Genomic DNA, 27,797 nt, shown 5'->3' with positions numbered 1-27,797 from the left:
AATGAACAGAATAAATATCTGAAATAACAATGACTGGAAATCTTCCAAAATTAATGACAGCCACCAAACCATAGACCCAGGAAGCTCAGAGAACAACATGCAAGATAAATTCCAAAATAATCTACCCATTCAAGAGAAAGAATATAAAGGGAATTATTTCCTAATTACTTAGGAAGTACTTCCACAAATATTTAATGAAAACTAGTCAGTATTTCAGAAACTGTCGTAGGTCCTAAAAATAAAAAACTAAATAAGATGTGGCATTGACCTGTGTTATTTTTTCTTTTTTTGTTCCTCTTTCCTATTCACCTATCCACCTACTGATTTCCTTACTCCCTCCCTCCCTACTTTCCCTCCTTTTTCTTATTAACTAAAATATATAAACCTTAGTTTCATGAATGTGTAGTTTATAGCATAAATAGTAGTCAGTAGTTAGCAAAAGTGTTTAGGAACATTGTTAATAAGAAAAAGAACTTTGATTCTATTCCTCACTGAACCAATTAGCTTATTTCAGTTTGGGGTTTATCCAACTTATTACAGAGAAGTGCAGTACCTCAGAAAGTGAACAAGTAGATTTAAAAGGATTTATACGAAGCAGTCCCAACATTTGGAAAAAAAAATAACAAAACCAAGTGCTGAACAGCAATATTTTTATAAAGAGCTGTCAGAGAACATGATTATAATTATCATTCAATAGTTTGTAAAATACTTGGCAATAAACCTGCAAATAGAGATTTATAATTTAAAAAGTGGTTTGATTTTGTTCTTTTCACATTGTTATTTATGCCTATCATGTAATTAATTGTCTAGGGAGTGCATTGTTTTTATGTTTGTTAATGTTGCAAATTTTAAAAAGTCAGTAAAGTATTTGGTAAATGTCAAATTTTATAATGGACTAGAAAGCTTCTTCAGTATGTTTGCAATGTTTCAACTACAGTGCAACTTGTTTTCTGAAAACTATTGGCGAACATATATAAAAACTCTTTTTGTTAGTAGCTAAAATTTGTATAATATTTTCCAAAGTATACAAAGCATTTTCATACACATTCTGTTCATTTGAAGAAATGAGAACTAGATCTGCACTTCAGTTACACAGAATATATGTTTCTTATACATGGCATTTTAACACTATCTCTTTGACCCTGTGGATGCTTTGGACTTTCCATCTTAACCCCTAGGCATTTCAATTCCATATTAATAATTTAATAAATATAATTTCAACATTAATTTTGTCAGGTAAAGTGTTTTTAAGCATACTCCATTAAATCAAATATTTCCTTGACAATTTTCTATGAGGTACAATTAAGTAATTCTCATCATTTTCCCATTCTTCCTTAATTTTATTTCATGTGCAGTAGTTCCTTTAGGTATAAACTTAACAATGAATGTATACTTTATCATTCAGGGTTTTTTTTTTGTACATACACATTGGACTTGCCATGTTTTTACATGTATTATCCACTCTCATCTTCAAAACAAACACAGGAGACAGGTATCATTATAACATTTTTTGGATGAGAATATGGAAATTCATAAAGCTTAAGCAACATGTTTGCTGATGGTCAGACAACTCTTGAGAAAATTGGGAATTCAATCTGCTTCCTCTGACTTGGAAAGCAGTTATCTTAACTATTTACTCAAAAGTTTCTAAGTTCAGAACTTCAAATCAGGTGGGTCTAAATCTGAATCGCCCTTTCTTTCTTATCAGAAGCATAAAATTGAACAGGTTACTAATACAATCTGAGCCTCATTTTACTCATACATAATAAAAATATTATGTACCCTGCATAATTATGAGGATTATGTATGTCATATAAATTCTTAGTTATAAATGATTAACAAATGAAATTTATTTACATGAGATTCTTGAGAACCAGCCTCAATCCTTTTCAGTTATTTATTATATGAGTATTTTTTAAGTTACAGGAATCCATATTTCCTGATGCCAAACATGATAGAATAAACTATTAATATTATTTTCAGATACTATCTTTCATTGGTTTTCTTTTAAAATAAATCAACTAATTGTCAAAGTATTTTGCTGACATTTTATGTTTTTTGTATACTTTATTTTCTGAGAAACCTTGAAAATGGTGAAAGTTCATCATGTCTTAAAAGGCAGGCAAACAAAAATGGACAAAGCCTCAATTTGTCACTTTTTAAAGAATAATTTAATCAATCAATTATTTATTGGACAAATACTGTGGGACCAGTATTGTATAAAAATTACATATGGTCTCTTAAATATATGAAAAATGTATAACCTGAGAAATTTAATTTAAAGAGCTACAAGATTTCATACATAGAAAGGAACCTAGAAGATTTAGTAACCAGCATTATTTGGATTTCTCAGTATATTACTTAATAACAAGATGGAGACTTTTAAGGATGTTTTCCATAGTTTGGAATGTAAGTCACTATTTCTGAATGTGAGGCCCACATTACAAATAGACTCTGGATTTATAAGTAAGCCCTTAAATGTAGTAGTGAGAGTCAAGTCCTTTACTCTTCAAAGTATGTTCTGTAGACAAGAAGAATCACTATTACCTCGGAGCCTGTTAGATATGGGGCAATCAGACGTCACCCCATATCTACAGAATTTCAATTTAACTGTGCCCCCAGATAATTCATATGTACATCAATGTTTTAAAATGGCAAATCTGATCTATCTATCACTTTGTTACTTCATTCTGGTGTTTATGGGCATAAAAATAAAATTTGAATATTGCCAAAAAGCAAAGAAATGTTCTCAATGTTCCATGCAAAAATGCAGATATTTGGCTGGCTTCAAAGCTTTCCAAACCTACTGCTGATAAACACTATCTGAGTAAAATAAAATACCTCCACTGCCAGGACAGGGTTGGCTCAATTCTAATTATCCACTATGAACAATGGCTTTTAATTAGTCTTATTTTGGACACTAGCAGTGCAGGTTTTTCATTTACAAGAGTCGCTGATTAATTAAGCAAGGAGACACTCCAGGCAATTTATTTCTGGATGTAGGATGAGATGGAGTGAAGGATACATCAAAAGTTTAGTGAGCTGCTCACCGTCTTTTACAAGCTCACTTATTCCTTTGCAATGTGCTGCCTAAACGGGTTTCATTGTGCTCAAACTCAAGTAAATATCGGCTCATTTGAGGAAATTGCTGCCCCAATCACTTTCAGAGTATTAGGCATGTTTATTTAAAGTCCAATCAGAAAGTTCCACTTCTGCCCAGCATTTAAAGTCTATTTGCTAATTTACCTTAGAGCAGCGTTTGAATACCAAAATACTCGTTTGTTTTAATTAAAACAACCAGGAAAAAAAAACAAAAACAAAACCTTACTTTCCAAGGGCAAAGCATTCCAGTTTTATAGATGAATCCTTTGCAGCTTGAATAGTTTCAGGAAAATGCACTTCAATCTTTGGTTCATATTCCCCCATCACACCTGTTAAATACCAAAAGAGCTAGCAGCATTTCTAGAGAATAGAAGTTTTCTATGAAGCAAATGCTTTATTTACCAAAATCTGATTATTCTGTCATTCAATTAACAATATTTTTCTATACTATAATGAGTGACAGAGGGCAAGGAAACCTCATGATTCTATTTAAGGAATTAGTTTGTTCCTCTCTCCCCTAAAAAAGAAATACTTAAGGTATATCAAAGTATCAGAATAGAGGCATTCCCTATAAATTTCCCTATATTCCACAACAGCATCTTAAAAAGAATTAGTATTTCCAATTAAGAACTGAATATACCCAACTTTAAAATGCTTCTGAGTTATCGAGCAAGTTTCTTCTCTAGAGATTTCTTGGATCTTTCACCCATTCACAGAATTCATGGGCCAGATCTGCTTAGGAATAAAGAAGTTTTTAGCTAACACTGTGTAATAGATCTGATACAGCACCTCAGTCCAAAATATCAGTACTTTTGCAGCAAAACCTTTGAAGTAAGTAGTTGGGACAAATAAAGACATAAATATTCTTACGTCGGTTTATTAAGGTTTTACCGCTAATTGAGTTTACTGTACCCTTATAAAAATTTATTTTAATAATTTAAAAATTTTCAAAAGGAATTGTGGATATGGGCTAAGATAAGACTAAGACAATAGTCTAAGGTATTGTAAATATGCTATCTACGAGAAGAGTTGGAAAAAGTAGAAATGTATCTCTATCTCCAGGCTATCCTCATTAACTTGATTAATTTAATCATCAACAAACTGTTGTTTAAAATGTTTAAATTTCTTTAAAACATCTTTAAAAATGTTGAATTTCTTTTATTTTTACTTATATTACCAAACACCAGAATAATACCTTCCTAACATAAGTGATTTATTGTGGCCAGTGCAAGTACACAAAAAAAGTAAAATTTACGAAATACATATAAAATGAAAATACCTCATTTTTAAGACCTTAATCATTCCAAACATTCAAAGAGGCTATGGTTGAGGAGGTCAAGAGTATTGCTTCATTCAACTAAACTGGTAAACTTTATGTTTTCTATTTCTTTGACATCTGATATTTCTTGAGTGACTACTTTTAGAAGAGTTTTTTGTTTGTTTGTTTTTTTAATATTATGTAAGATGCTTCTGGTCATTTTTTACCATAAATGTGTTGAAAAGAATAGAGGAGATGAATAGAGGAGAGGAATAGAGGAGAATGAAGGAATTAAGAAGAGGAAAAGAGGAAACTAAGAGTTGATGGGGGAAGAAAGGAACATATGGTAGCGTTTCTATGCATATTATTGGCTCATGAGTTCTTGCAATCTTGAAGAGGGTACTCACTGAAGGGGAGAAATTGGACTTATGAATAAATCTAGTGGTTGCTGAATTCTGAATTAAGACTGTGAAAATATATTTGAATGGTTAGTGATTATAAAAGCTCTGTCATAAGTACTCCCTGTAAGGAGCTAGTTCCATGATTCTTTTGCCATCATTAACATTGTATTCCTGCTTTTCTTAAGCTCCTTAGAGAGGAGAAAAACTCTACACAGTGTTACATTTCAAGTCCAGAATCTGATCACAAAATGCATCAACAGATTTTCCATCTTTACATTTCCCACTGTGAATATGTAATTAAAGAATCAACTAGAGGATTTTTCTACTTCAGTGACTTCCTTAGGTTTTCTAACTCTCTAAATCTTGTACCAGCTGTGGCTTGACTAAACTACAAAACTCATCAGAGACCAATCTGAATTATGTTCCTTGGAGGAATATAATTAGTATGAATCTTGTGTTTCATTTTTCTTTGGAATGCTTGTAATTAATGTTGACTTGATTTACTTTCCTTGGATCTGAATCATTTACCTGCCTTGCCAACCAGGAAAATAAAGGGTGAACAAAAGATACAAATATGGAAAAGAAGGAGGCATTAAAGAGAAGCTGTGTCATATGTCCATTGAAAATATATTAATTCAATCAATAAGTTTGGCAGCACCCACACATGTCCACACACCTGCCTACTCTCCCAAACATTGTTTTTTTAAACAAAATACTTCTTAAGCAAAGAAAAGATGATCTGTTCCAATGCCAGAGAAGAAATAGCACAGTATACCCAGAATCATCTATACTATGCTATGTGGATAAATTATATAGTTTTCTATTATTTTTTGTGATTTTCATCATATTGTGAATTAAACCTCGCCTCATAGATGATATGGCTACACTGAACCAGAGGGAAGCAGAAAGCTCTACAGATCTCCCCAGGTTTCAAGATCCACAGATAAAGTATATCCCTAAGATAACTCATCATCTTACCATCAGTACGCTGCACTAATGGAGTGGGTGGTCCCTGAACACTTCGCTGGGCTTCTTTGTTTGTTATGTAGCAAGTGTAATTGCCAACATCTGATGGCTCCACTTTGGCAATGTACAAGTTTCCTGTCTCTTGTGAGACAAACCGCCTGTTGTCCTCTTGGACATATAAGGGGTTATCATTGAAAGTCCACGCATAAGATAAACCTAGAAAACAGAAAAAATAAGTATTATTCTTACTGTATTCATTCTTACCTGAAAGTTCTGTGCCCTACTTCTCCATAAGTAGAATACAATTATACCCCTGTTTGTCCAGTTTATGCGTGTTGTCCTGCTGTAATTGTCATATTCCCTTATAGTTAAATATATCCCAATTTGGATGATACAGTCTCCCTATCCATCACTAGCTTTGTATAATTAAGGATGTGATGATAGGATGTCAAGGGAATAAGTGAATGAACTTATTAAGAAAAGTTATAAGATATAAAATACTAAGGACTCAAAATACACACTGAATTTCTCCGGCAATTCTTGTGTTGAAGCAGTGTTTCTCAATTTGCAGTCAGAACGATGCCCGCATTAATCATGTTTAGGTGTACTTGCTAAAAATTTAACTTCAAGATGTAAGTTCAAGGACTCTACCACTGATCTTGGAATTCATTCATTCCATCTTTCAATCATTACATAATTTCTGAACACCTATTTTGTGACCATTTTCGGACTTAGAATACAGCAAAGCAAAACCTATGCCGTATAAAGCTTAACCAGTTAAACTAGTTACAACTAGTGTGGATAATGTCAATGTGGGATGATATGTGCTTGACAGAAGCACTGTGGGGAGCCCATAGAAGGAAGTTAGAATGATCTGTGGTCAGAAAAGTCTTCTGAAAAGAATTCCATGTTAGGGACTTCCCTGGCGGTCCAGTGGTTAGGACATTGTCTTCCAATGCAGGGGGTGCGGGTTCGATCCCTGGTCAGGAAGCTAAGATCCCACATGCCTTGTGGTCAAAGGACCAAAACATAAAAGCAGAAGCAGTCTTGTAACAGGTTCAATAAAGACTTTTAAAATGGTCCATTCATCTGTCGATGAATGGCACAAGGATATCAGCTCAGTGTCCACCTAGAGGAGTGGGATAGGGAGGGTGGGAGGGAGACGCAAGGGGGAGGAGAAATGGGGATAAATGTATATGTATAGCTGATTCACTTTGTTATACAGCAGAAACTAACACACCATTGTACAACAATTATACTCCAATAAAGATGTTTAAAAAAATGGTGCACATTAAAAATATCTTAAAAAAATTTTTTTCCATGTTCAAACCAGAAGGATGATTGGGGGCTTCCCTGGTGGCGCAGTGGTTGGGAGTCCGCCTGCCGGTGCAGGGGACACGGGTTCGTGCCCCGGTCTGGGAAGATCCCACATGCCACAGAGCGGCTAGCCCCGTGAGCCATGGCCGCTGAGCCTGCGCGTCCGGAGCCTGGGCTCCGCGACAGGCGAGGCCACAACAGTGAGAGGCCCGCATACCGCAAAAAAAAAAGACAAAACAAAAAACAGAAGGATGATTGGGAGCTATCCAAGCAGCAGATGAGCAGCCAGACATTGCTCAGAGAATGAAGATGAAAAAGAACATATCAGTTTTGCTGAACATCAATCAATCTCTGGAAATCTTATATATAAATATGAATATAAATATACAGAGACATATATAATTGATATAATGAACATACTATAAAATGCACAGATTGGGCTTCCCTGGTGGCGCAGTGGTTGGGAGTCCGCCTGCCGATGCAGGGGACACGGGTTCGTGCCCCGGTCCCGGAGGATCCCACATGCCGCGGAGCGGCTGGGCCCGCGAGCCATGGCCGCGGAGCCTGTGTGTCCGGAGCCTGTGCTCCGCAACGGGAGGGGCCGCAGCAGTGAGAGGCCCGCGTACAGCAAAAAAAAAAAAAAAATGCACAGATCCTAAGTGTTCAGTCCAATTAGTTGTAACAATCTAAACCCTATGAAACCATCAACCCAAAATAAAATATGGAACATTTTCATCTCTTCAGAAATTTTCTTATGTCCCTTCTGGTCAATCTTTACCATTGTAACAACTACCTGATTTCTATCATCATAGATTATTTCTGCCAGTATTGGAATTTCATAAAAATGTAATCAAAGAGAATGTACATTTTTTTTTCAATTTTTATTTTATATTGGAGTATAGTTGATTAACAATGTCATGTTAGTTTCAGGTGTGCAGCAAAGTGATTCAGTTATGCATATACATGTAGCTATTCTTTTTCAAATTCTTTTCTCATTTAGGTTATTACAGAGTATTGAGCAGAGCTCCCTGTGCTATACAGTAGGTCCTTGTTGGTTATCAATTTTAAACATAGCAGTGTGTACATCTCAATCCCAAACTCCCAATGTCCTGTTTTGCGTCTGGTTTCTTGAACATATTTTAATGTTCCCCTATGTAGTTGAGACTACCAGTACTTCTTTCCTTTTTATTACTGAGTGGGATTCCATTCTATGAATATACCAAAGTGTGTTTGGCTGCTTTCTTCTTGAAAAACATATGAATTATTTCCATCTCGGAACCATTATACATTAGGTTGAAACATTCTTTTCTAAAACTATCTGTGGACTTTTCATTTTTCTTCGTTAAGTTCTTAGGAATGAGCCATAGGATAGATGCATGTTTTACTTTATAAAAAACTACAGAACTTTCCAAAGTTGTACCGGTTGATATCTCCATCAGCAATATATGAAAGTTAGAGTTCTAAATCTTTGCAAAAATTATGTGTTGTCATTTTTTATTTTAGCCAGATATCTTTGAGCAAAGGAAAATATTCTCATGGATTAAGGTTTTGTAAGTGTGGTACTATATGAAGGTTAAAAATTATATGTATTGTGGAAACTAGGTAGAACTGAACTTATGTCTAGGAAAGTGGAAGAATATAAATGGTTCAGAAATGACCCCTCCCCCCTAATAAGTGGAAGGTATAGGCGCTGGGGGTGAAAAGGAGGATATACTAGTTATGGTTAAAATATCTTCAGCTGTAGATGAATTTGGACATCACACACTTAGAAATCACAGCTCATAGGAGAGCACATGAAGCAACTAGGGGCCTCTTGTCCAGACAGAAGTTGCAGGTCATATCTGTCATCTGCACTTATATTAAAACTGGTGCAGAAGCAAGACATGGTAGATACCAAAAAAAAAAAGGCTAATTATTTGTGGTGTGATCTAGCAGTCTTCTCCAGATAGAAGCAGACCACCTGAAACATTCTTCACTAGTCATACTGATTTAAAATTGTCTAAAGGATGAGGAAGCAATACAGATTGACAGCTATTCTGACCTTAAACGTGATCCATATAGAAAAACTTTTGAGAAAGTGGGAGTGTGGGAATTTTGCCATCTTTATCATCCCTTTCACCAAGAAAAAAAAAACATAAAGCATTAACAATACACTTAGGGAACCAGATTATTAAAAGAATATAAGAAAGGAGGATAGGAAGGAGAAAGAAGAAAAGAGTGGGTAACAAGAAAACAGACTAATAGTGAGGAGGAACTAAATCAAATCAAATCATCTATTATATGTTAAATTATATATATTCTATATAATAGTATATTAAATTCTGACAACAATTCATAAGTGATTTCAACAAAAATAAATTCATCTATACAGCCAGAACTCTGATATCATTCTCAGGAGTGAAGAAGATATAAGGGAAATATATGACAAGGGGGAAGAACAGCAACAAAAATGCCACTAAAGCATGAAATGTGCAAATGCAAAGTGGCATTTAACCTATAAAAGTAGTGTTCACGAAGAAAAAAATTCAAGACGCATCATTATGTGAAAAGCATGTTGTAAATCAAGATGTTTAGTATGATCCCATTAAGAATTATGTATCTGTGTGTGAGAACTTGTGTGTATATGTATGTATGTGTGTGTTCATATAAATTATTAAATTAAGAAACCTAAGAATGTATATAGTGGTTTTCTCTGGGTAAGGAGAAGGAATACCATAGGTTTTCACTCTCTGCATAATGTGTTTTGCCATATTAGAGTTTTTAATTACTATGTAATATTTGTGTAAATGGGAAAAAGAAGCAACGGGATGAAAATAGTATCAGGAAAGCTAAACACTAGAATGAAGCAGTGTTTTTACAACTTATAAGTTTTTATGACTTATAAAAAATATGATGGATAATATTTTTTATTCTTACTCTGAACCGTTAAGACTGGAGTATTATGTTTTATTCAGAGCACATTAGGAAGCTTGTTAATGTACAGATAGCTAATCCTACTCCTAGCAATTTGATTTATTAATATCTGAGTAAAATACCATGGAATCTGTTTTCAACACCCTACAAATGTCTCGTGGTTGAACTGTAATATTATGTTCAGAGCACCTGTTATTGAGAGGGAATTAAAAATCTCAAATATATCGAGAGAGAAAGAAGCAAAACATAGCAAAGGCCTGAAGTTAGGACACCAAAGAAAATGATAAGAACTTAGATATTGACCCTTATATCAATAAGGGGAGAAATGGGAAGAGGGGGAAAATGGGAAGAATAATTGAATTGTCTTCATAGGTCGAATTGCTGTCGTGTTCATAAAGGGTGAAATGAAGCCCTCTCCATTGATATCCAGAAGGCAAAAAGTAGGACCTGCGGCTGTTGAAGGTTACAGAATGCTGTTTGACTGTATTAAGATACAGTGAAGACCTGTCTAAACTTTAGAGCTATACCAGCAGAAGATATATGAGATAACAAGTTTTCTATCATGAGAGGTGACCAAGCAGAGAATGGATGAGCATTGCTTGAGGTGTTGCAAAAAAGATTTATTTTTGCAGTGGATGGGAGGTTAAACCTGTGTTTCTATGAATGGTCTACTCCACCCTCAACATCCCTTCAATTTTTTAATACTCCATGCTTTTAGATCAACTATGCATAAATACAATTCGCTTTTTATTTTTTAAAATATACTTTGACATTCTTGTCCTGTTTCCGGGTATTGAATCTTTGTTTTCTTTTTCAAGTCCCTACTGGAGTCTTCTATCATTTCATGTGGTCTCTTGCTTCTGAGTTTCTTTACTGATGTCCTTTGTTGTCTCACTTCTGAGCCTGTTGCTTTATCTTTACCAAAGAGATGATGAAAGGGTTTTGTTTGAAACTGGAGAGCCATCTAGATAGCAAAATTTTCTTCGGTATAAAGAGGAGGAAAAAAATGTAATTCAGATTTCCCTGTTGTCAGTGACTCCTCATCTTGCGAACCTTCTATGAAATAAAGACAAATCTTGAGCAAATTCCCAGGGCTGTGTTCAGCTTAGGGATCTTTCATCAATACCTCTGTGGGGAGAAAAATGAGCTTTAGCTCTCCGAAATCCAAGGTAACCCCTTTCACTTTACAGAAATTACAGATTGCCGCTAGTGCCCAAGAAATCTTTGTATTCTTTACCCTATAATCTTGGGGCCAGAGACTGTAATTTTCATCTCTCCCTTGCTGAATTCATTTTTACCTTAGCTGCTAAAACTTTTCGATCTGTTCCTACATGTGGTGTATCCTTCTTCAATTGTGGAATATTTAGAAGCTGCTCAAAGAATGTGGTTCAGAAATTAGGAGGATTACCTAAGGAATAATTTTTTTAAAAAAGCTAAGAAGCGCTTTTATTTCATACCTGTTTCATCATTCCCACAATTTGTTTTGTGAGGCTAATTGGCTATTGCTAATATGCCTGTCATATATATAGGGGAGGGTACTGGAGCTAGGGGTATAAAAGTAATTCCCCAGGGCTTCCCTGGTGGCGCAGTGGTTGAGAGTCCACCTGCCGATGCAGGGGACACGGGTTCGTGCCCCGGTCCAGGAAGACCCCACATGCTGCGGAGCGGCTGGGCCCGTGAGCCATGGCCGCTGAGGCTGCACGTCCGGAGCCTGTGCTCTGCAACGGGAGAGGCCACAACAGTGAGAGGCCCGCGCACCGCAAAAATAAATAAATAAATAAATATATTTTTAAAAAAAAAAGTAATTCCCCAAAATCATACTGTTAACGTGTAGAAAGGGGTAGAACTTGAACCTACATCCTTCTAATGTCAAACCCTTTGTTCTTTCCCTAATACCACCTTTGTTCTTTTCTGTGTATCTACAACTGATCCTCTTTTTCTATGTCAGTATGCTCTTCCTGTCTATTCTTCCTTGCCTTCAGACTTCCAAAACCCCAGCTCCCTGCATACCTGAACCTACTCACATCTAGGACAATTGTTCCTCACCACACATTCCCTCCCATATCAGTACTGCCTGTCCTGGATTCAGTTTCCTCAGAATGTTGTAGAATAAATGATTAACCCGCTATTCTAAATTACTCCAGTGTACTTATAGCTGCTATTAGCAGGGATAGAACACATTTGCAAAACCTGTAATAAGTAATTCTTCTCTGCAAAAGTCCTCTCTAGAGAAGAGTTTTTAAAACTTCCGTGAGCATCAGAATCACCTGAGGACTTGGTAAAATGCCAGCTGCTGGGCTCCACTCTACGAGTTTCTCATTCAGTGTGTCTGGGGTGGAGCCAGAGAATTTGCATTGCTAACAAATTCCCAGGGGGTGCTGACACTGGGCAAAGTCTGCTTTGAAAATAACTGCTATGAATGGTAGATCTCAGTGTCCTCTGTGTGATCACACTACGAAGGATTTTTTTTTTTTTTTTTTTTTTTTTGTGGTACGCGGGCTTCTCACTGCTGTGGCCTCTCCCGTTGCGGAGCACAGGCTCCGGACGCGCAGGCTCAGCGGCCATGGCGCACGGACCCAGCTGCTCCGCGGCATGTGGGATCCTCCCAAACCGGGGCACGAACCCGTGTCCCCTGCATCGGCAGGCGGACTCCCAACCACTGCGCCACCTGGGAAGCCCACTACGAAGGATTTGATAGAACGGTGGTCACCTTGTATATTTGCCTTTGGGTGGTGTGTAGGAGGCTGGAGAAAAGGATGTACATCAGTTCATAGATTCATGGAATGTCTGGGATGGGAGGGACTTGAGATTTCTTCCAGCCCAACCTCCTCATTTTACAGGCGAATAAGCAGAAAGGAAGATTGCAGTAGCTCTGAGACTAGAATCCAGGTGTCTTTTGTGCCCCTCTGTGAACTGGTGAAGATGTAAAGCTGCAAGCCCTTCCTGTCACTTATTTTTCATCCTGCCCTGCTCCCTCCTCCCCATAGGCTGACTCTTCTAATTCATCCAAGCAGCCAGCCTGCAGTGGGGGCTTTTATCTATTTTGTTCCGTTATCAGCCACTGCCATGCTTAATTTGTATATTTTTTAATGGGGAAAGAAGAAAAATACCTTGCAAATTAGAAGCTTAAAATCCTTCCCATTTGGCTTTTCTTAATTAAATGTATAATTCATGAGCCACTTAAGTTGAAACCATTGAATTTTTAAATATTTTCTCCACCATCTATGGCATTTATCTGTTATTGATGATTGTGATGTATTCTCCCTATGATGATTCAGCAGGAACACTAGAACTGAATGATAATAGGTCCTCCCTGAACCACTCTCTGTAGTTTCACATTGACACCATCGTCTACAATTATTATTAGAAACGGAAGATCTGCAGTAAGCAATTGAAGACTATCTGCTGCTCTGTCAAGCATACAAGAAATCCTGTTTTCCCCAGAGCATGAATATGTTATAACATCTTTTACAGTCCTATATCTTGTACTGTGATATTTAAAATACAAACACAAAAGTTATATGCAAGTATACCCATTATATGGGATGTAATTTTTATTAGAGGGGAAGCATCTCATGTGAAAGAGACCAGTAAAAATAAACACTGACACTGAGAACGTCTGTTGACCCTGTAGAAAGGATCTCAAAATTGGTAGCATGTTTCTTGAGGCAGAAAATAAATGAGGAGAAAAAAGAATTTGAAGCAGAGTTCTCAGATTTAGTGGCTAAATCCCCCCTTTGGAATATTCCAGTATGAGTGTAACTTACTGCAAACATTGTGTAGTGCTACAGGGTAAAATGTGACTGGCTCTTAGGTGGTAAATCATGGTTATGCCAGCTCCATGGTAAAGACCTAATCTAAGAAGAATAATTCCTATTCTGGGTTGAGGTCACTGATACTGGTGCTGAGCAAGTTTATGATGCAAGCCAGAAAACTGCCCCAACACCTTTATAATCACTCCTATTTGAGCTCCCATTTGTTCCATAATTACTTCTTGACCACCTAGATTTTATTCAATACCTTTAGATTTACAGCACGTCCTGTTTGGAATCATGGAGATCGCTGGCTTTGTGGCCTACAGACAATCACTAAGTAAAGGCCCTCAGAGTTCTTATGATTCCTAGGTTCCAATGAATTCTATGACAGCATTTGTACTGGCAAATCCTTTCTGAAGAAGGAATTAAAACCTAGCCAGCTTCTGAATAAACTTCAGGGAACCCTCCAATTCTAAGGAAGCCCGGGCAAGTCATGGGGGGATAATACACAAGGATTAGACTTCCTCTTACCTGCTCAATTTCCATCCTCCATGGGAGCTTAATAGAGTGAATGTAAGAGATGGGCTAAACCAGTGCTTCTCAACCAAGGGTGATTTTGCCCACCTGGGGATATTTGTCAATGTCTAGAGCCACTTTTTATGCTCACAATTGGGAGAGGGGGTGGTACTGGCATCAAGTGGATACAGGCCAAAGATGCTGCTAAACATGTTAACAATGCACAGGACGAACCCTATAACACAGAATTATCTCATCCTAAATTGTCAGTAGTACTGATATTGAAAAACCCTGGGCTATTCAGATGGTAACAGGCTGTAACATGAGTTCTGTTCAATGTGCTGAAAAGTAAGGAAAACATTCTTCCTGGGAATGAATGAGATTCTGAATGTGGAGAGAGGGAGTGTGGAGCATGGGACCTAGAAGAATAAACTCTGGGTTTTTGGTCCTACTTGCAGTGGGAGAGCCATAATCTTTGTGGTTCTCATGCTGTACACTAATTTTAGGAAAATCAATCCACCTCTCTGGATGGTGTTTACATATTCTCCAATAGAGTTCAGAACACTTGCTGTCTCTTTGTATACTTTGTGCGGTAATTATTAAGTGTCTGCTGTGGCCAGGTTATACCTGACAAAATTAGGCGGTAGAATAGATGTAGTGGTTTTTACATAGGATCCCTTGAACTCCAGATGCATGATCTTCTCCAAGTTAACAGTAACCTCTTTAACACAGTTACTCAATATGTAAATTGGAGAAATTTTTCTTGAAAGTGTTACATGAGTCGAGGTATGCCAGATGCTGAGCTGAACACCCAGTGTATAGTAGGCACTCATTATCTTTCCAATCATATGGTGTTAAATACTATTTACATATGATAACTTCCAAATTTGGTTCCTCAAACCTTTCTTCCTAGATACATCAATTCAGTTGCATACTTGAAGTTTTCGCTCTGAAGTTAGATATTTGAAAATCAGCGTGTCTTATAATCAATTCCTGATTTCCCCCATCCCAAAACCTGCTCCCCCTTTATTGGCCTCATCCCTGTACGTGGAACTGCATTCTTCCAGCTGCTCAGCCTAAAGACCTTGGAGTTATCTTTTACTCCTCTCTTTTTCTTACAATCTACATTTAATCTTTCAGGAAGTTATTCCAGCTATACCCTCTAAATATATCCTGAATATGGCAACTTATCCACCTGTCCACTGCTATCATCCTGGTTTAAGCCACCATTAACTCTAACCTAAATCACTGTAATCACCTTTTAACTGCTTATATTGTTGCCCCTTGATGGTCTGTTCTCCAGAAAAAACTATTAAAACTGAAAGTCAGAGAAAGCATGTCTTTCTTCTGCTCACTGTCATGCAATGCGTTCTAATCTCACTCACAGGAAACTCCAAAGGCTGTAAAATATCTTGAAAGTAGTGCTTCCACCCTCATCTACTCTCCTGTTTGCTCACCCTTCTTCATCCACACGGGCCTCACTACTGTTCGTCCAACATGCCAGACACAGTCCTACCACAGGTCCTTTGCACATGCTGCTCTTACTCCCCAAACTGCCTTTTCTCAGTGTCCCACTCACTCCTTTAGTTCTCTTCGCAAATGTCAATGAAGGCTTCTTTGACCTCTGAGTAGACAACAGCCACACCCATCATTCCCTATCCCCTTTATTTTTCTCCCTAGCTTTTATCACCATCTGCCATACTTATATTTTTTATTATATTTGTTTATGGTTAAGATTCATGGAGTGAAGAACTTAGTTGCTTTGTTCTCCACCATATCCCTAAAACTCAGTAAAATGAGTGGCACTTAGTAGGTACACAATAAATATTTGCTGAGGAATATATAATAGAAGGTCAATAATGATGGGTATCATCACTATTATTATTATTATACTAACGAGCAGCTGTTGGGCCTATGTGCCTAAATATTTTACACATTCAAGCAACATTCAAAAGTAATATTGTCACTGCCAATTTGACCTACCCACTAAGACAACACCAGTGTAATTTACTCCAGAAACAGGAAAAAAAACAACAAACTAATTGGGAGGAAGGGGATATGAAAGTTTAGCATGTTTTCTCAATAGTTATCCTCTTTATTCTCTAACACAATTTTGAGCCTTGCTGGGAACGATTGTCAATTTAAGTTGAATCGTCAACATTTTTATTGACTCAAATACAAATGCTGGGCTCCAACAATAGTACTATCTTTCTACTACAGACATAGATGCTCCAAACTACTGGCATAAATTCAATTGTTCTACAAACCTAAAAGTTGTATCTGAGGAGAGAATGGAACATTTCCTCTAACACAAATTTTAAACCTATGATATTTATGAGACCAGGATTGAGTTTTATATCCAGACAATAAAGGGAAAGAATGTGCTTTACTTTCAATATGGTGAAACTATTATTTCACAGTGAAGGTGATTTTAATTGTTTTAGACAACACGTATCATTTCTACACTGTCATTTTTAAACAAAATTTCACGTGAGGCCAGGCTCATTCACTGTACTCATGAAGATCTATTGACTGCTTATTTTCATATTCATCCAATAGCTTTGGCTTCATGCATTCTACGTTCATTTCAAAAACTTAGAGGAAACTCTGCTTTCAGTCCTTTTACAGATGACTTATGCAAAATCATTGTTACAAGTGACTGAGGCTCTTAAAAGCTCACTCTTGAGGTGAGTGAGAACTCAAGGTGCAACGACCTCTCTGCATAACAGTTCAAAGTCCACCTCAAGGCTGTGATCCCTCCCCCACATGAATTAATAAAATAAATGTTCTATTGGTTCTTTCCGCCACATGAATCTGTGTTTAGAAGAATGACCTTAGAACCCTCCAGTGGAGGAAAGAAAAGGGTTTTATTTAGCTGACTCTCCAAATTTTAGTTCTGCCAAGCACCAAGAAGCTAAGTAGGAGAATTGTATTTTTCTGAGACAGTTATCCAAATTAAGGATAAGAACTATAACAGATAATGGAAGGAACTGTTAGATATTGTGTCAAGATAAGGGAAGTCATGGACGACCAATAGAGTTTAGGAGAAAAGAAAGTGAGGTCTAATGGGAAGTGAAATGTCTCAATCCCATGTGTTCTTTCCACCAAATCTTCAGTACAACTTACATTTCTCTGAAATATTTTGGAGTTACATGTATTTTAGGAGGGTAGAAAGGAGGGATGAGTCTGCCTCTGCCAGCATGGATTCAGTCACATTCATGGAGCTTATCTCTAGTTAGGAAGTAGGATTAAGGAAGAAAATACACTTCTCTCCTCAGAGTATAGGGAATGGTTACTGTTTTGTTTCCAAATCTCATATTTCTAAGAGGTACAGCAGAATGTGCCAGTTTTGTGTTCTGGCATTATTGCGTATGTTCCTTTTCTTTTCCACTGTGGGTACGTTTCTCCTAGAATAACCTTTATCTGTAAATCATCCCTTCCTAGATGAGTAGCACATCGGCAGTTGTGGTTGCCCTAAAAATTGTGTAGGAAGCATCCACAAGAATGCCTACTCTGGATTCAGATCTCCTTTGGTTTATTTGAAAGAAAGGATGTCCATGTAACAGCACCTGTTCAGTTTGGTTTATGCTAGTTACTCTATTTCATTGAGTTGTGACTAATCATTTCTGTGGGAAATCTGTTTACACACATTTTTTCTTTTGTTTTGGTCCTGGAGCTAGTCTTTGCTGGGTAAATTTATAGGATTCAGCCTAGTTGATAATTTTTCCTCCTCTCCTGTAGGTTTTTTTTTAATATTATAAAACACACTGAAATGTATTTGATAGGCCTTGTTAAGAAAAGAATTTGCAAGTTTTTTGTGAATACACTAGAGAGAAAGCACAAAGAATTCAGGATGTTCTGATAATATAACATTTAATATGATTTCTCCCTTGTTACTGAGCAACTTGAGGGATTCACTGCTGCTGACCAGGTACACAGAGAAAGGCAACATAACCAAATTGTCCAAAAAATGATGTAAAAATTTCAGCCCTAATGGTCTTCTATCACTATGGAATCTGTAGCACTTTTCTTTATGAGAAGCTTTATTGATATTTACAGTGTATCTTTGCTTTTCACACACCGGATATAAAAGTAATTTGGCCATGCCAACATTTGCTCCATCCTGCCCTGCTAACCTCATCTGCCCAAATTAGTATATTTCAAAGGCATGTTTTTGTGACTGCCAAGTGTGCAAGCAAATATGGAGCCTTTAGAGAGTTGGAAATAAATGAAGGCAAAATTTTTGGAAAGTGTATTATGGTTAACAAAATTCTAAAATAACTGCCATTGACCCCTGCCCACCATCTGAGTATGATGGGATTAATGAATATGGTGAGATATCACTTTCATGATTACGTTAGATTAGATGGCACAGTTGACTTGGAAAAAGTGACTTTATCTTTAGTGGAGCTGACCTGTTCAGGTGAGCCCTTCCTGGGCTGGGATGCTTCTTGGCTAGAGAGATTTGAAGTATTAGAGGGAACTGATGCAAAGGAGGTTCTGAAAACAGAGAGGCATGTGGCAAGAAGTGTGGGCAGCTTCTAGAAGATGAGAGTGCTCTCGACAGCTGGCCGAAAAGGAAACGGGGACCTCAGAACTACAACATACGGAGCTGAAGTCAGGCAATTGCCTGAATGAGCTTAGAAGTGGATTCTTCCTCAGACTCTCCAGAAAAGTCATCTGGTGATGACATTGACCATAGATATACACAAAATCTAAGGACAAATTACAAAGACAGACAAAGATAGACAATGTCTGTCTCTAGAGGCAACCCACTTTAAACCAGCTGTCCATTAATCCAATTTAAAGGTTATCTGACCAATATATTTCTCTTCTTTCTTGAGGTCTTTCCTGGCACAATTCACCTTCACAAGAAGGTGAGGCAGGAAAAAGAAGAATAAAGAATTGTTTTAATGAACTGGTTAAAGACACTCTCAGGGCTCTTAGCAGACCTGAAGGTGTAAGATTCTTGAAACTAATAAACAACTTGAGGTTTAAGAATTAACTATAGAGTTTTCTATCTGTAGGCATTTTTTTGAAGTCAGAAAGTCCTGGGTTGGAATCTTGCCTTTATTTACTAACTGAAAACCAATTTACTTAGTCTGAGTCTCAATTTCCTCATTTTAAAATTATTATTATTATTAATGTATATGTATAGCTGATTCACTTTGTTATAAAGCAGAAACTAACACACCATTGTAAAGCAATTATACTCCAATAAGGAGGTTAAATAAATAAATAAAATAAATTTTTTAAAAAATTATTAGAATAGTGGGAATGGGAAAATAAATAGAAAGTCTTATAGCGCTTGCTGATGGTAACAATTCAACAACTGGTAGCTTTTATTACTGTTATTAATACTTTATTGCATTAATTTAATGAATTAATTACTTTATTAATACTTTAATGAATGAATGACTATTTGTATAATTGGAGCAAAAGGTATCTGTTAATATTCCCCTCAGTTTTGATCTGAGAGAGCAATAAAGGACAAAAGAACAGTATTCCAGCATTCCTTCCTTTGTAGAGATGAGGAAGCCATGACTCTCAGGAAGAAAATTCTTGTAATACCTGGATGAAGTCAATATTGACAAATACCTTTGGAGTCCTGCTAAAATATTTCATATTACATAATCGAATTTGTTATCAGGCAAGTTTGTCATAATTTGCATGCAACAGGGATGCATTATTCAGTTATGACGATCTTAATTTAAGGCAGGTTTTGTATATCTGTTATTTAGTCTTATGGCATTAAGCAGAAAGACACTGCTATAATGAAGGACTTATACACTTTAAAAGATCAACATATACTTCTTTATTGGTAGGTGGCAAGGTGACAAGGGAAAGCTTCTCCTAGTTGATGGCCTTTTTAAAATATATGACACTCACTTAGAAGTATTCTACATGTCTATTATTCTTTTTTTTTTTTTTTTTTTTTTTTGCGGTACAGGGGCTTCTCACCGCTGTGGCCCCTCCCGCTGCGGAGCACAGGCTCTGGACATGCAGGCTCAGCGGCCATGGCTCACCAGCCCCGCCTCTCCGCCGCACGCGGGATCCTCCCGGACCGCGGCACGAACCCACGTCCTCTGCATCGGCAGGCGGACCCCCAAACACTGCGCCACCAGAGAAGCTCCTGTTATTCTTTTTTTTTTTTTTTTTTTTTTTTTTTTTGCGGTATGTGGGCCTCTCACTGTTGTGGCCTCTCCCATTGTGGAGCACAGGCTCCGGACGCGCAGGCTCAGCGGCCATGGCTCACAGGCCCAGCCGCTCCGCGGCATGTGGGATCTTCCCAGACCAGGGCACGAACCCGTGTCCCCTGCATCGGCAGGCAGACTCTCAACCACTGCGCCACCAGGGAAGCCCGCTCCTGTTATTCTTATTTAGAGTAAACAAATTTAAAAATAATCTTCGATTCTGTCAAGTCTCTTTGACCAATGTCAGAGTATAAAATGACACAGACTGACAGCACAAACGAATATAATTTGCATGTCTTGTCATCTTAGATTATGGTACTGGAAAATAATTTTCCTATTATTAAAAAACAAACATCATCACATTTTTGTGTGTTCTTATTTTATCTCAGCCTTGAAAGTTTTGTAACTCTTCCCTAATATTTCAGGTGAGCATAGTGGCATACCAGTCTGTAATAATATTGAATAAAAGTATTGTTAACTTCCATTCATTTTTTTTTCTTTCTTTTTGTGTCAGCATTTCACAAGGTTGTATAAAAATGTAAGTAATGGCAAAAATATTTTCAACTTTTTAAAGGATCATAAAAAAGATTTGGTTTAATATTAGAAGAAAAGTTGCTTTCATTTTATTTTTAAATATTTGTCTATGTGTTTCCAAAAATCTTCCCATTCCAAAGTGGAAATCAACTATAACAGAGGCAGTGGTGGTTAAGAGCTGCCCAGGGTCTGGGACCCAGTTTGCCTGGATTTGAAGCTTGGCTTCACTGCCTACCAGCTGCATGACATTGGACCAAGTACTTAACCTCTCTGTACCTTAGTGTTCTCATCTGTAAAATAATAATCATTGTAGTATCTCCCTCGAGTAGTAGTTGTTGTACAGAGTTAAAAAGTTAATACATGTAAACTATTTAGGTGTGTACTATGTAAGCACTCGCTATTTTTATTAAGCTAACTACAATATAGTCAGTATGATATTGGATTGTACTAAATGAAATGACTTTATGGATATTTTTACACTGAATCCTCCAGGATCACAGTTGGTTGAGAATCTACCAAATTGTACCAAACCATACAGAATTTGAGAAAATGCAGCCCCAAGGGCTTGCAGATCAGTGGGTGGTTTAGATCCCTGGCAACAGGTTAATTCACTGGCTAATCCAGATTCTTCCAAAGTAAAGAATGGCATTTATTGCTTGATTTTCACCATTGCTAGGAGATATTCTGATTCAGAGCCATCCAACATTTGCTTCCAATTAGGGGTAACTCTCCTCTTCCAATAATTAAGGTGAGGTCGCCAGAATGAGTGTTGGCATTCGCTTCTCCATAGAGCCGGATAATAGAAATAAAATTACAATCTTAGCTTTCTTTTTAAAATAAAACACTAGCCATTAAACTAATTGATTTACATTCATTAACTCATTTAACATTCACAACAGTACTATAATATAGGTATTAGTTAGTCTCCACTTTACAGGTGAGGAAACTAAGCCTAAAAAGGTTAAACAAATTGCCCTTTGTCATGCAGGATGACAGGCATTAGATTACAGCTGTGGTTGTTTCACTGCAAAGCCCCATTTCTCACACATGTGTACAGAGCCATCCTGCGTCTCCTTAAGGGCATATCTGTTGAGTGGCTGATTGAATAAATATTTTTAAAAGAAAAGATTTGGATTAGGACGGTTTGGATGCAGCAAGATGAGCCTGAACATTCCTGGTCCCTTAGACTTGATGAAGGGCTACCATTGGCTCTAAGAAGTGAAGTGCCTATTTTATTCCCTGAGTGACCGCCTGAATGGTGTGACCCAAAATAGCCCCACCGTACCTCCAAAGTGTGGCGGTGGACCACAGAGAAGCACCACACCTTGACCTTCTCGGACGGACACTGTGCTTCTTGTTTTGGTTTCAAAGTCTTCAATATCTTGAAAAACAAAGAAAATCAGGTTTAGAACTCGTTATTTTACCGAGAAAAATTTTTAGAAGAAAAACTTATTGTTAACAGTAATGAACACTCACACTTGTCTGACCAGAAGTTTTAGTTGATGGTCAATTGCTGTACCCTGGTTATATTTCTCAGAATTTCGTCTTTCCTTCTTTTATTTTAATGCAGTTAAACAGAGTATATGATAAATACATTTGTTAACAAAACTCACTTTTTGTTTACTTTTATTCTCCCAGGCAGCCTGTAGCTCGATAGGAAATCTTTTAAACCCAGCACATATTTACTTTTCCTTCCCAAGGAAGGTGTGATTTAAAAAATGTATGTGGCAAGTGTGCTGTAGTCTTCTAGCATCTAAGCTTAATGGTAACCGTTTTGATGTGGGGATGAAGTCTGTGAGAAATTAGCATGGAATGTTGTGAGGGACAGAGTTTTATGTGACTGAACCAATGAGAAGAAAGGTATATTTTCTTATTTCTGTTGATCTACTCCTTCACAAAGCAGCTTCACGGTCTTTTATGAAGTGTTGTAGTTTCCTACAACACCAAAGAATCATAGATATTCAGTGCTGGAAGACAGCTTACTAGCTATCTTGATAACCTATCCATCTGAGCTGTAAATCGTTCAACATTCCTAGAAATGGTCACCCAGCCTCCAGGAAAGGCTAATGTCTGAACCTTGGTTTCTTCACCTGTAAAATCCCTTTTATTCATTCATTCAATCAGTCATTCAGTGATTTAAAAATTTTGTATTAAACCCCTACTAAAAGATAGGAAGGGTATTTAAGGTCAGAAGATATAATGGTAAATAAAGCAGACTTGTACCTTGCCCTTATTGTGCTTACTAAGAGGAAAAGTAGAAGGTCAATTAAAAAATGTGTGTGTGTATAAAATATACACATTGTGATAAGTGTCATGGGGTAGAGGCTGCTAGTTGTCTACCAAAATCTACTCTCCCTTCTTCCATAGTAATAGATTTATAGAACAAATACTACACTTTTCTAACCAAAAGATACATTTCCCAAACACCTTTGCAGCAAATAGAGTAAGCAGAAACTTCTCACATATTGTGAAACTTCCACCTATTACGTTTGAGAGGAAATATCCAAAAAATTTAATGTTCTCCACCTACCCACCCAATATCACTACCATCTAGATAGCCAATGACATGAAAATATTGAAGGTAAAAGACCACTAGCCTGGGTGCTTGAGTGACTGCATGGAGCAATAGCACAGCTGATCTTGACCACCTACTTTGCATTATTACATTAGATATTAGTAAATTTCTATTTTGTTTGAGGCGTTTTGGGGGACAGGAGTATTATAAGTTTAATAACTCTTATATATGCTCTACCTTTAATAATGAAAATATTTGCCCAAGATGGGCTCTGCTTCTTCCCAACTAAATCTCTTCCCCTTCCTCTTCAGCAGTCATTAGCCTTACATCTGATTAGGACCTGGAGTGCCTTGTACATTACATTTCTTCTAGAGGATTTTTAAACAAATATTCCCTCTTTCTTCTTTGGCCATAGAAAGACTAAATCAACCTACATAGGTTGGTACCATTGATGTGAATTATTGCCTTGACTTGGGTTTGCATCATTTTACATGTGACTCATTAAGAATCAGGCTAACAAACTGAATTTAAAACCAAAAATCAATATATTGATTGTTTCTATTTTGAGCAGTAATAACAGGTGAGGATTTTAAGGTTTTTTTTTTCCTTACTATTATCATTGAAAGTTCCCATTAAATTGTCATGACATTTTAATGGTCACGAAAACAAAAACTGTCACAAAGGCTTAGTGAGAAATTGAATGATTCTATGAAATTAACAAGCTTTTGATTAAATTCCCTGTGTCACATTGTCAGTGTTCCATGCTCACAGTAACATCAATCATGTTTTCAGTGTTAATCAGAAGCCATTATAACACACTGTTGATAAGACTATGGGTACTTTAATATATTCTGTGTTCACTTCCACTTAAATAGTATCCACTTGTAACATAATTTCTCCATGCCTTATGATTACAATGGGGTTTCTATTAGCTGACATGAAAGGAAATCAGCCTCTTTCAAAAGTCACCCAAGCTCTGTTAGCAATCAAAACACAGTCATTTGAAAGTAGTACTAGTTCACAGGTTTTAATTAATAATTCAGATTTTAAAACTGTTTAATAGCACACAGATCATAGATATGATCTAATTTTGCTTTATCTAAATTAAGTGAATTTAAGTACCATTTCACTTGAATGTACTTTGAACAAGATCTGTTTTAAGTATCCAACCTGTATTTCAAGTACCTTTCTGCTAACCAGAAACATAATTCAGATTATTTTGAAGCAAGGTTCACTGAAGGTAGCCACACATGCATTCAGTGAAATTTTCTTTGCTCTGTAAGACCTTTAAAAACTCCAGATTCTTCTTTAAGGAGAGGCCAGAGAGAACCACCTTTTTCTATTTTTGTCCTATCCATTTTTTGCTTAAGAGAAAAATAGCTTAGTATGAGTCGTTCCCTGAGTCTCAAATTCTATAATATTTGGAGAAATTCTCATAAACCAGAAAGGTGACCTGCCCAGGATGTCCTTGTGCTCAAGGTACAAGTCCTGCCGTGCTGGTTGCTATTAAAGACCCCAATTGTCAAGGTTGCTCTCATTAAGCCATTCTGATGACCAGGGCTTATTGGATCCTGTGGTTTTATTGCTGGTTTTGGAGGAAGCATTTGGCAGGAGCATAAGCAAAAATGCATTCACAAACAAGGCTCTGTTCCAAAGGCTAGCAGGAAGTGCCTGAGAATGGCCCATAAAATGAGCTTTAAAGAATTACTGGGCCATTTGCTCTCTCCTGGAGCAACCAAGGTGCAGTGGAGGGAAAAGGGCCACCAAAATGTATTTAAAATTAAGTCCAAGCAATGCTAAGTATTGCAACGCCTAATTGTAAAGAGAATACATCTTTGCAGCTGCCACTTGTAGGAATGAATCTCAGCCCAATTAAAGCGAGAAAACTGTGTATTTGCTGCCAAGACCTGAGGATCACAACCAGAGGATGTGCTTGGCGGTGCCAGCCCCTGTCACAGAAGGAGGCTAGTGGTTTGCCAACTCTCATAAACTTGGAGGAAGGCTGTGGGTACCCAGAGTTTATTGATCCCGACCAAGAGAACAGCACCTGAAAAGATAGGGATAGGAAAAAATATTCACCAGGAAAAGGTCCATGCTTCAAGCAGGACATAGTGTAGTTTAGTTAGCCAAAGTAAAAATAATACTATTAATTGGATCTTTCTCTAATTGCTATGCATGAATTATTTTATTTTAGTGTTTTAAATCTTCTTTATTTTTCTTTCTTTCTTTCATATATCAAGAATAACTACTAAGTGCCAGACACTCAGTGAAGCAGTTTCATTGAATCTTCATGATGATCCTGGAATATAGGTGCCAACGTCACATTCATTTCACAAAGGAGGATACTGAGGTTCAAATAGGATTAGCAACTTACTGAAGACCATATGGTTTCTATTCATCAAGACAGAACTGAAAAGGAGATAGTCTGGTTCCAGGGCTCACATTCTCAAACACCAGGTTATTCTGCTTTCCAGATGTTAACTGAGGTCTCCCTGCCACTTACAGCATATAAAATGGCATAAACTGCCATTCCATTTTCAAACAAACAAACACAAAACCTCAATGCCTTTCCAAAGGGTTCTGCAAATTGCTGGGTTGGGGTGGGGAGTGCTGTATTGCTAGGTTTTAGAAATAGCTCCCTTTCTAATATCCTTACTCCTCTGAATCCCTGGATTTTTTACCCTTCAGATGTGTTTCTTGATTTACCTCCACTCTTGTGTCCCTGCAGACAAGGAACTTAGCCCCTTATCTTGACCTTCATACATAGATATACCCCCTCAACACAAACACACACACACACACACACACACACACACACACACACACACACACACACTTGAATCACCACCATTATCATACTTTGTGCCGCTGTTGTCAAGCTTATTGATTTAGTAAGATGTGACCCAAACACCTTAAAATCAAATATTAAGTATTTGATTCTTAAAAGTTCTTTTGCTCCTCCTTTCTGTTGCTTACGTCTGTTCTCTCTCTCTTCTCCAGTTTTCCCACTACAGCCCTCTCTTTGAAGACCAAGGGAAATCAAGATCTTCCCATTTTCCTCTGCAAAAAAGTTCACCTCCCTCCAGCTCCTACTACCAACTCAGAAATTGATGGATCTGCCCTAGTTCACACTGCTTATAAGAAAAGGAAATAAAATTCAATTCCATATATCATCTGTCTAGAGGACATTTGCTTAACCACCAGGCTTAACTGCCTCTCTAGCTAGAGCTTCACCTAAGGTTTAACTGCCTCTCTAACTAGAGTCTGACCCTAGACACAGGCCATATGATCTGCCCTCAGACCAGAGACAGTGCTCGTTTTCTCTCTTTCCACACCTCAAAAGCAACTTCAATTATGCGTTACTTTGAGGACATTAAATCTGATTTTCAGCTCTAAGATTTCTTTTACCCTGCTCCTGGCTTTCCACCAATCAAATTTTATTTCCCCCCTTTGCAGATCCTTCTGAAGAAGTCTCAGCATTGAGATCTGGTGCTGGAGTAAACAAGACCGAGGAGCCTGTGTTCACTTTTGTGATGCAGTTCTCACATTGGAGGTACGTGTTTTATTTTCACCTATGGCAAAAATATCTTGTTGGAGGAGGAGAAGCTGATACTCTGCCCAGTGAAAGGGAAATGGTGAAAGATACCAATAATAGTTCTCTAGTTCTGCATTAGTCTTGCAGAATTCCCAGATATCATATATGCAACTTTTGCAATCAAAGTACTCTTTTTGAATCTTAAGACAAGGTAAGGTAATTCTGATTTCATATCTCCATTAATTTTCCCCTTGGAAGAGGACCACTCATGGAGAATACCAAAATTGTTCATGTTACTATTTCCTGTTTCCTGGTAGTTTTGAATAAGCTGAAGTTCTTGGTACTGTAATTAATTTTCCCAGATCTTTATTAAGTGGCATAAAAAATATCTCTACTTAGACCAGTTTCATTTTCCACCATCATTTTCAAGATGCGATATACTCAGTTACAGAGTTTGTGATATTACTGTGTTTCCTAGCACAACTCAGTAACATAACATGACATAACTTAATAAAGCACAGTGATATTGTCAAATTCTGTAAAAGAGGCAATAGCTAAGTCTTGATATTGGACATAAATTTGGAATGGTAATATGCAAGCAGGAAGTAAAGAGATATTTTAAGAGATTCTGGTGTCAAATCCATTTACAATCCAAGTTAAAATTCCTCCTTTTGTGGTGTAAAAGTATTTTTATAAAAATTCATAAATAAATGGAGAGAAGTGAGTCGTTTCTTGGTTTCCTGAGAATAATGAATCCAGTGAGAACCATTTTCTTACGGTGTTTAAGAAAA

At 37.1% G+C, this 27,797-nt stretch overlaps 1 protein-coding gene across 4 annotated transcripts in view; it reads right to left on the bottom strand.

Moving 5' to 3' along the window:
* The window catches only part of CNTN6 (contactin 6), a 155,405-nt gene that overhangs the window by 91,198 nt on the left and 36,410 nt on the right, over positions 1–27,797 (bottom strand). For 2 of the 4 annotated variants that reach the window (XM_060109747.1, XM_060109749.1), the window contains exons 3-4: positions 22,242–22,337; positions 5,740–5,943 (exon numbers count right to left, since the gene is read on the bottom strand). In XM_060109747.1, coding sequence (XP_059965730.1) covers positions 5,740–5,943; positions 22,242–22,337 — 300 coding nt within the window. Of the gene's footprint in view, positions 1–3,328; positions 3,432–5,739; positions 5,944–22,241; positions 22,338–27,797 lie in introns of all 4 variants that reach the window. The other 2 variants (XM_060109746.1, XM_060109748.1) reach the window with 2 other exon arrangements.

This window comes from Mesoplodon densirostris, chromosome 10 (genome assembly GCF_025265405.1).
Source record: "Mesoplodon densirostris isolate mMesDen1 chromosome 10, mMesDen1 primary haplotype, whole genome shotgun sequence".
Classification (NCBI taxonomy): domain Eukaryota; kingdom Metazoa; phylum Chordata; class Mammalia; order Artiodactyla; family Ziphiidae; genus Mesoplodon; species Mesoplodon densirostris.
Note: the sequence above shows the minus strand (reverse complement) of the source record. Positions and strands in the feature narration are given on the sequence as shown.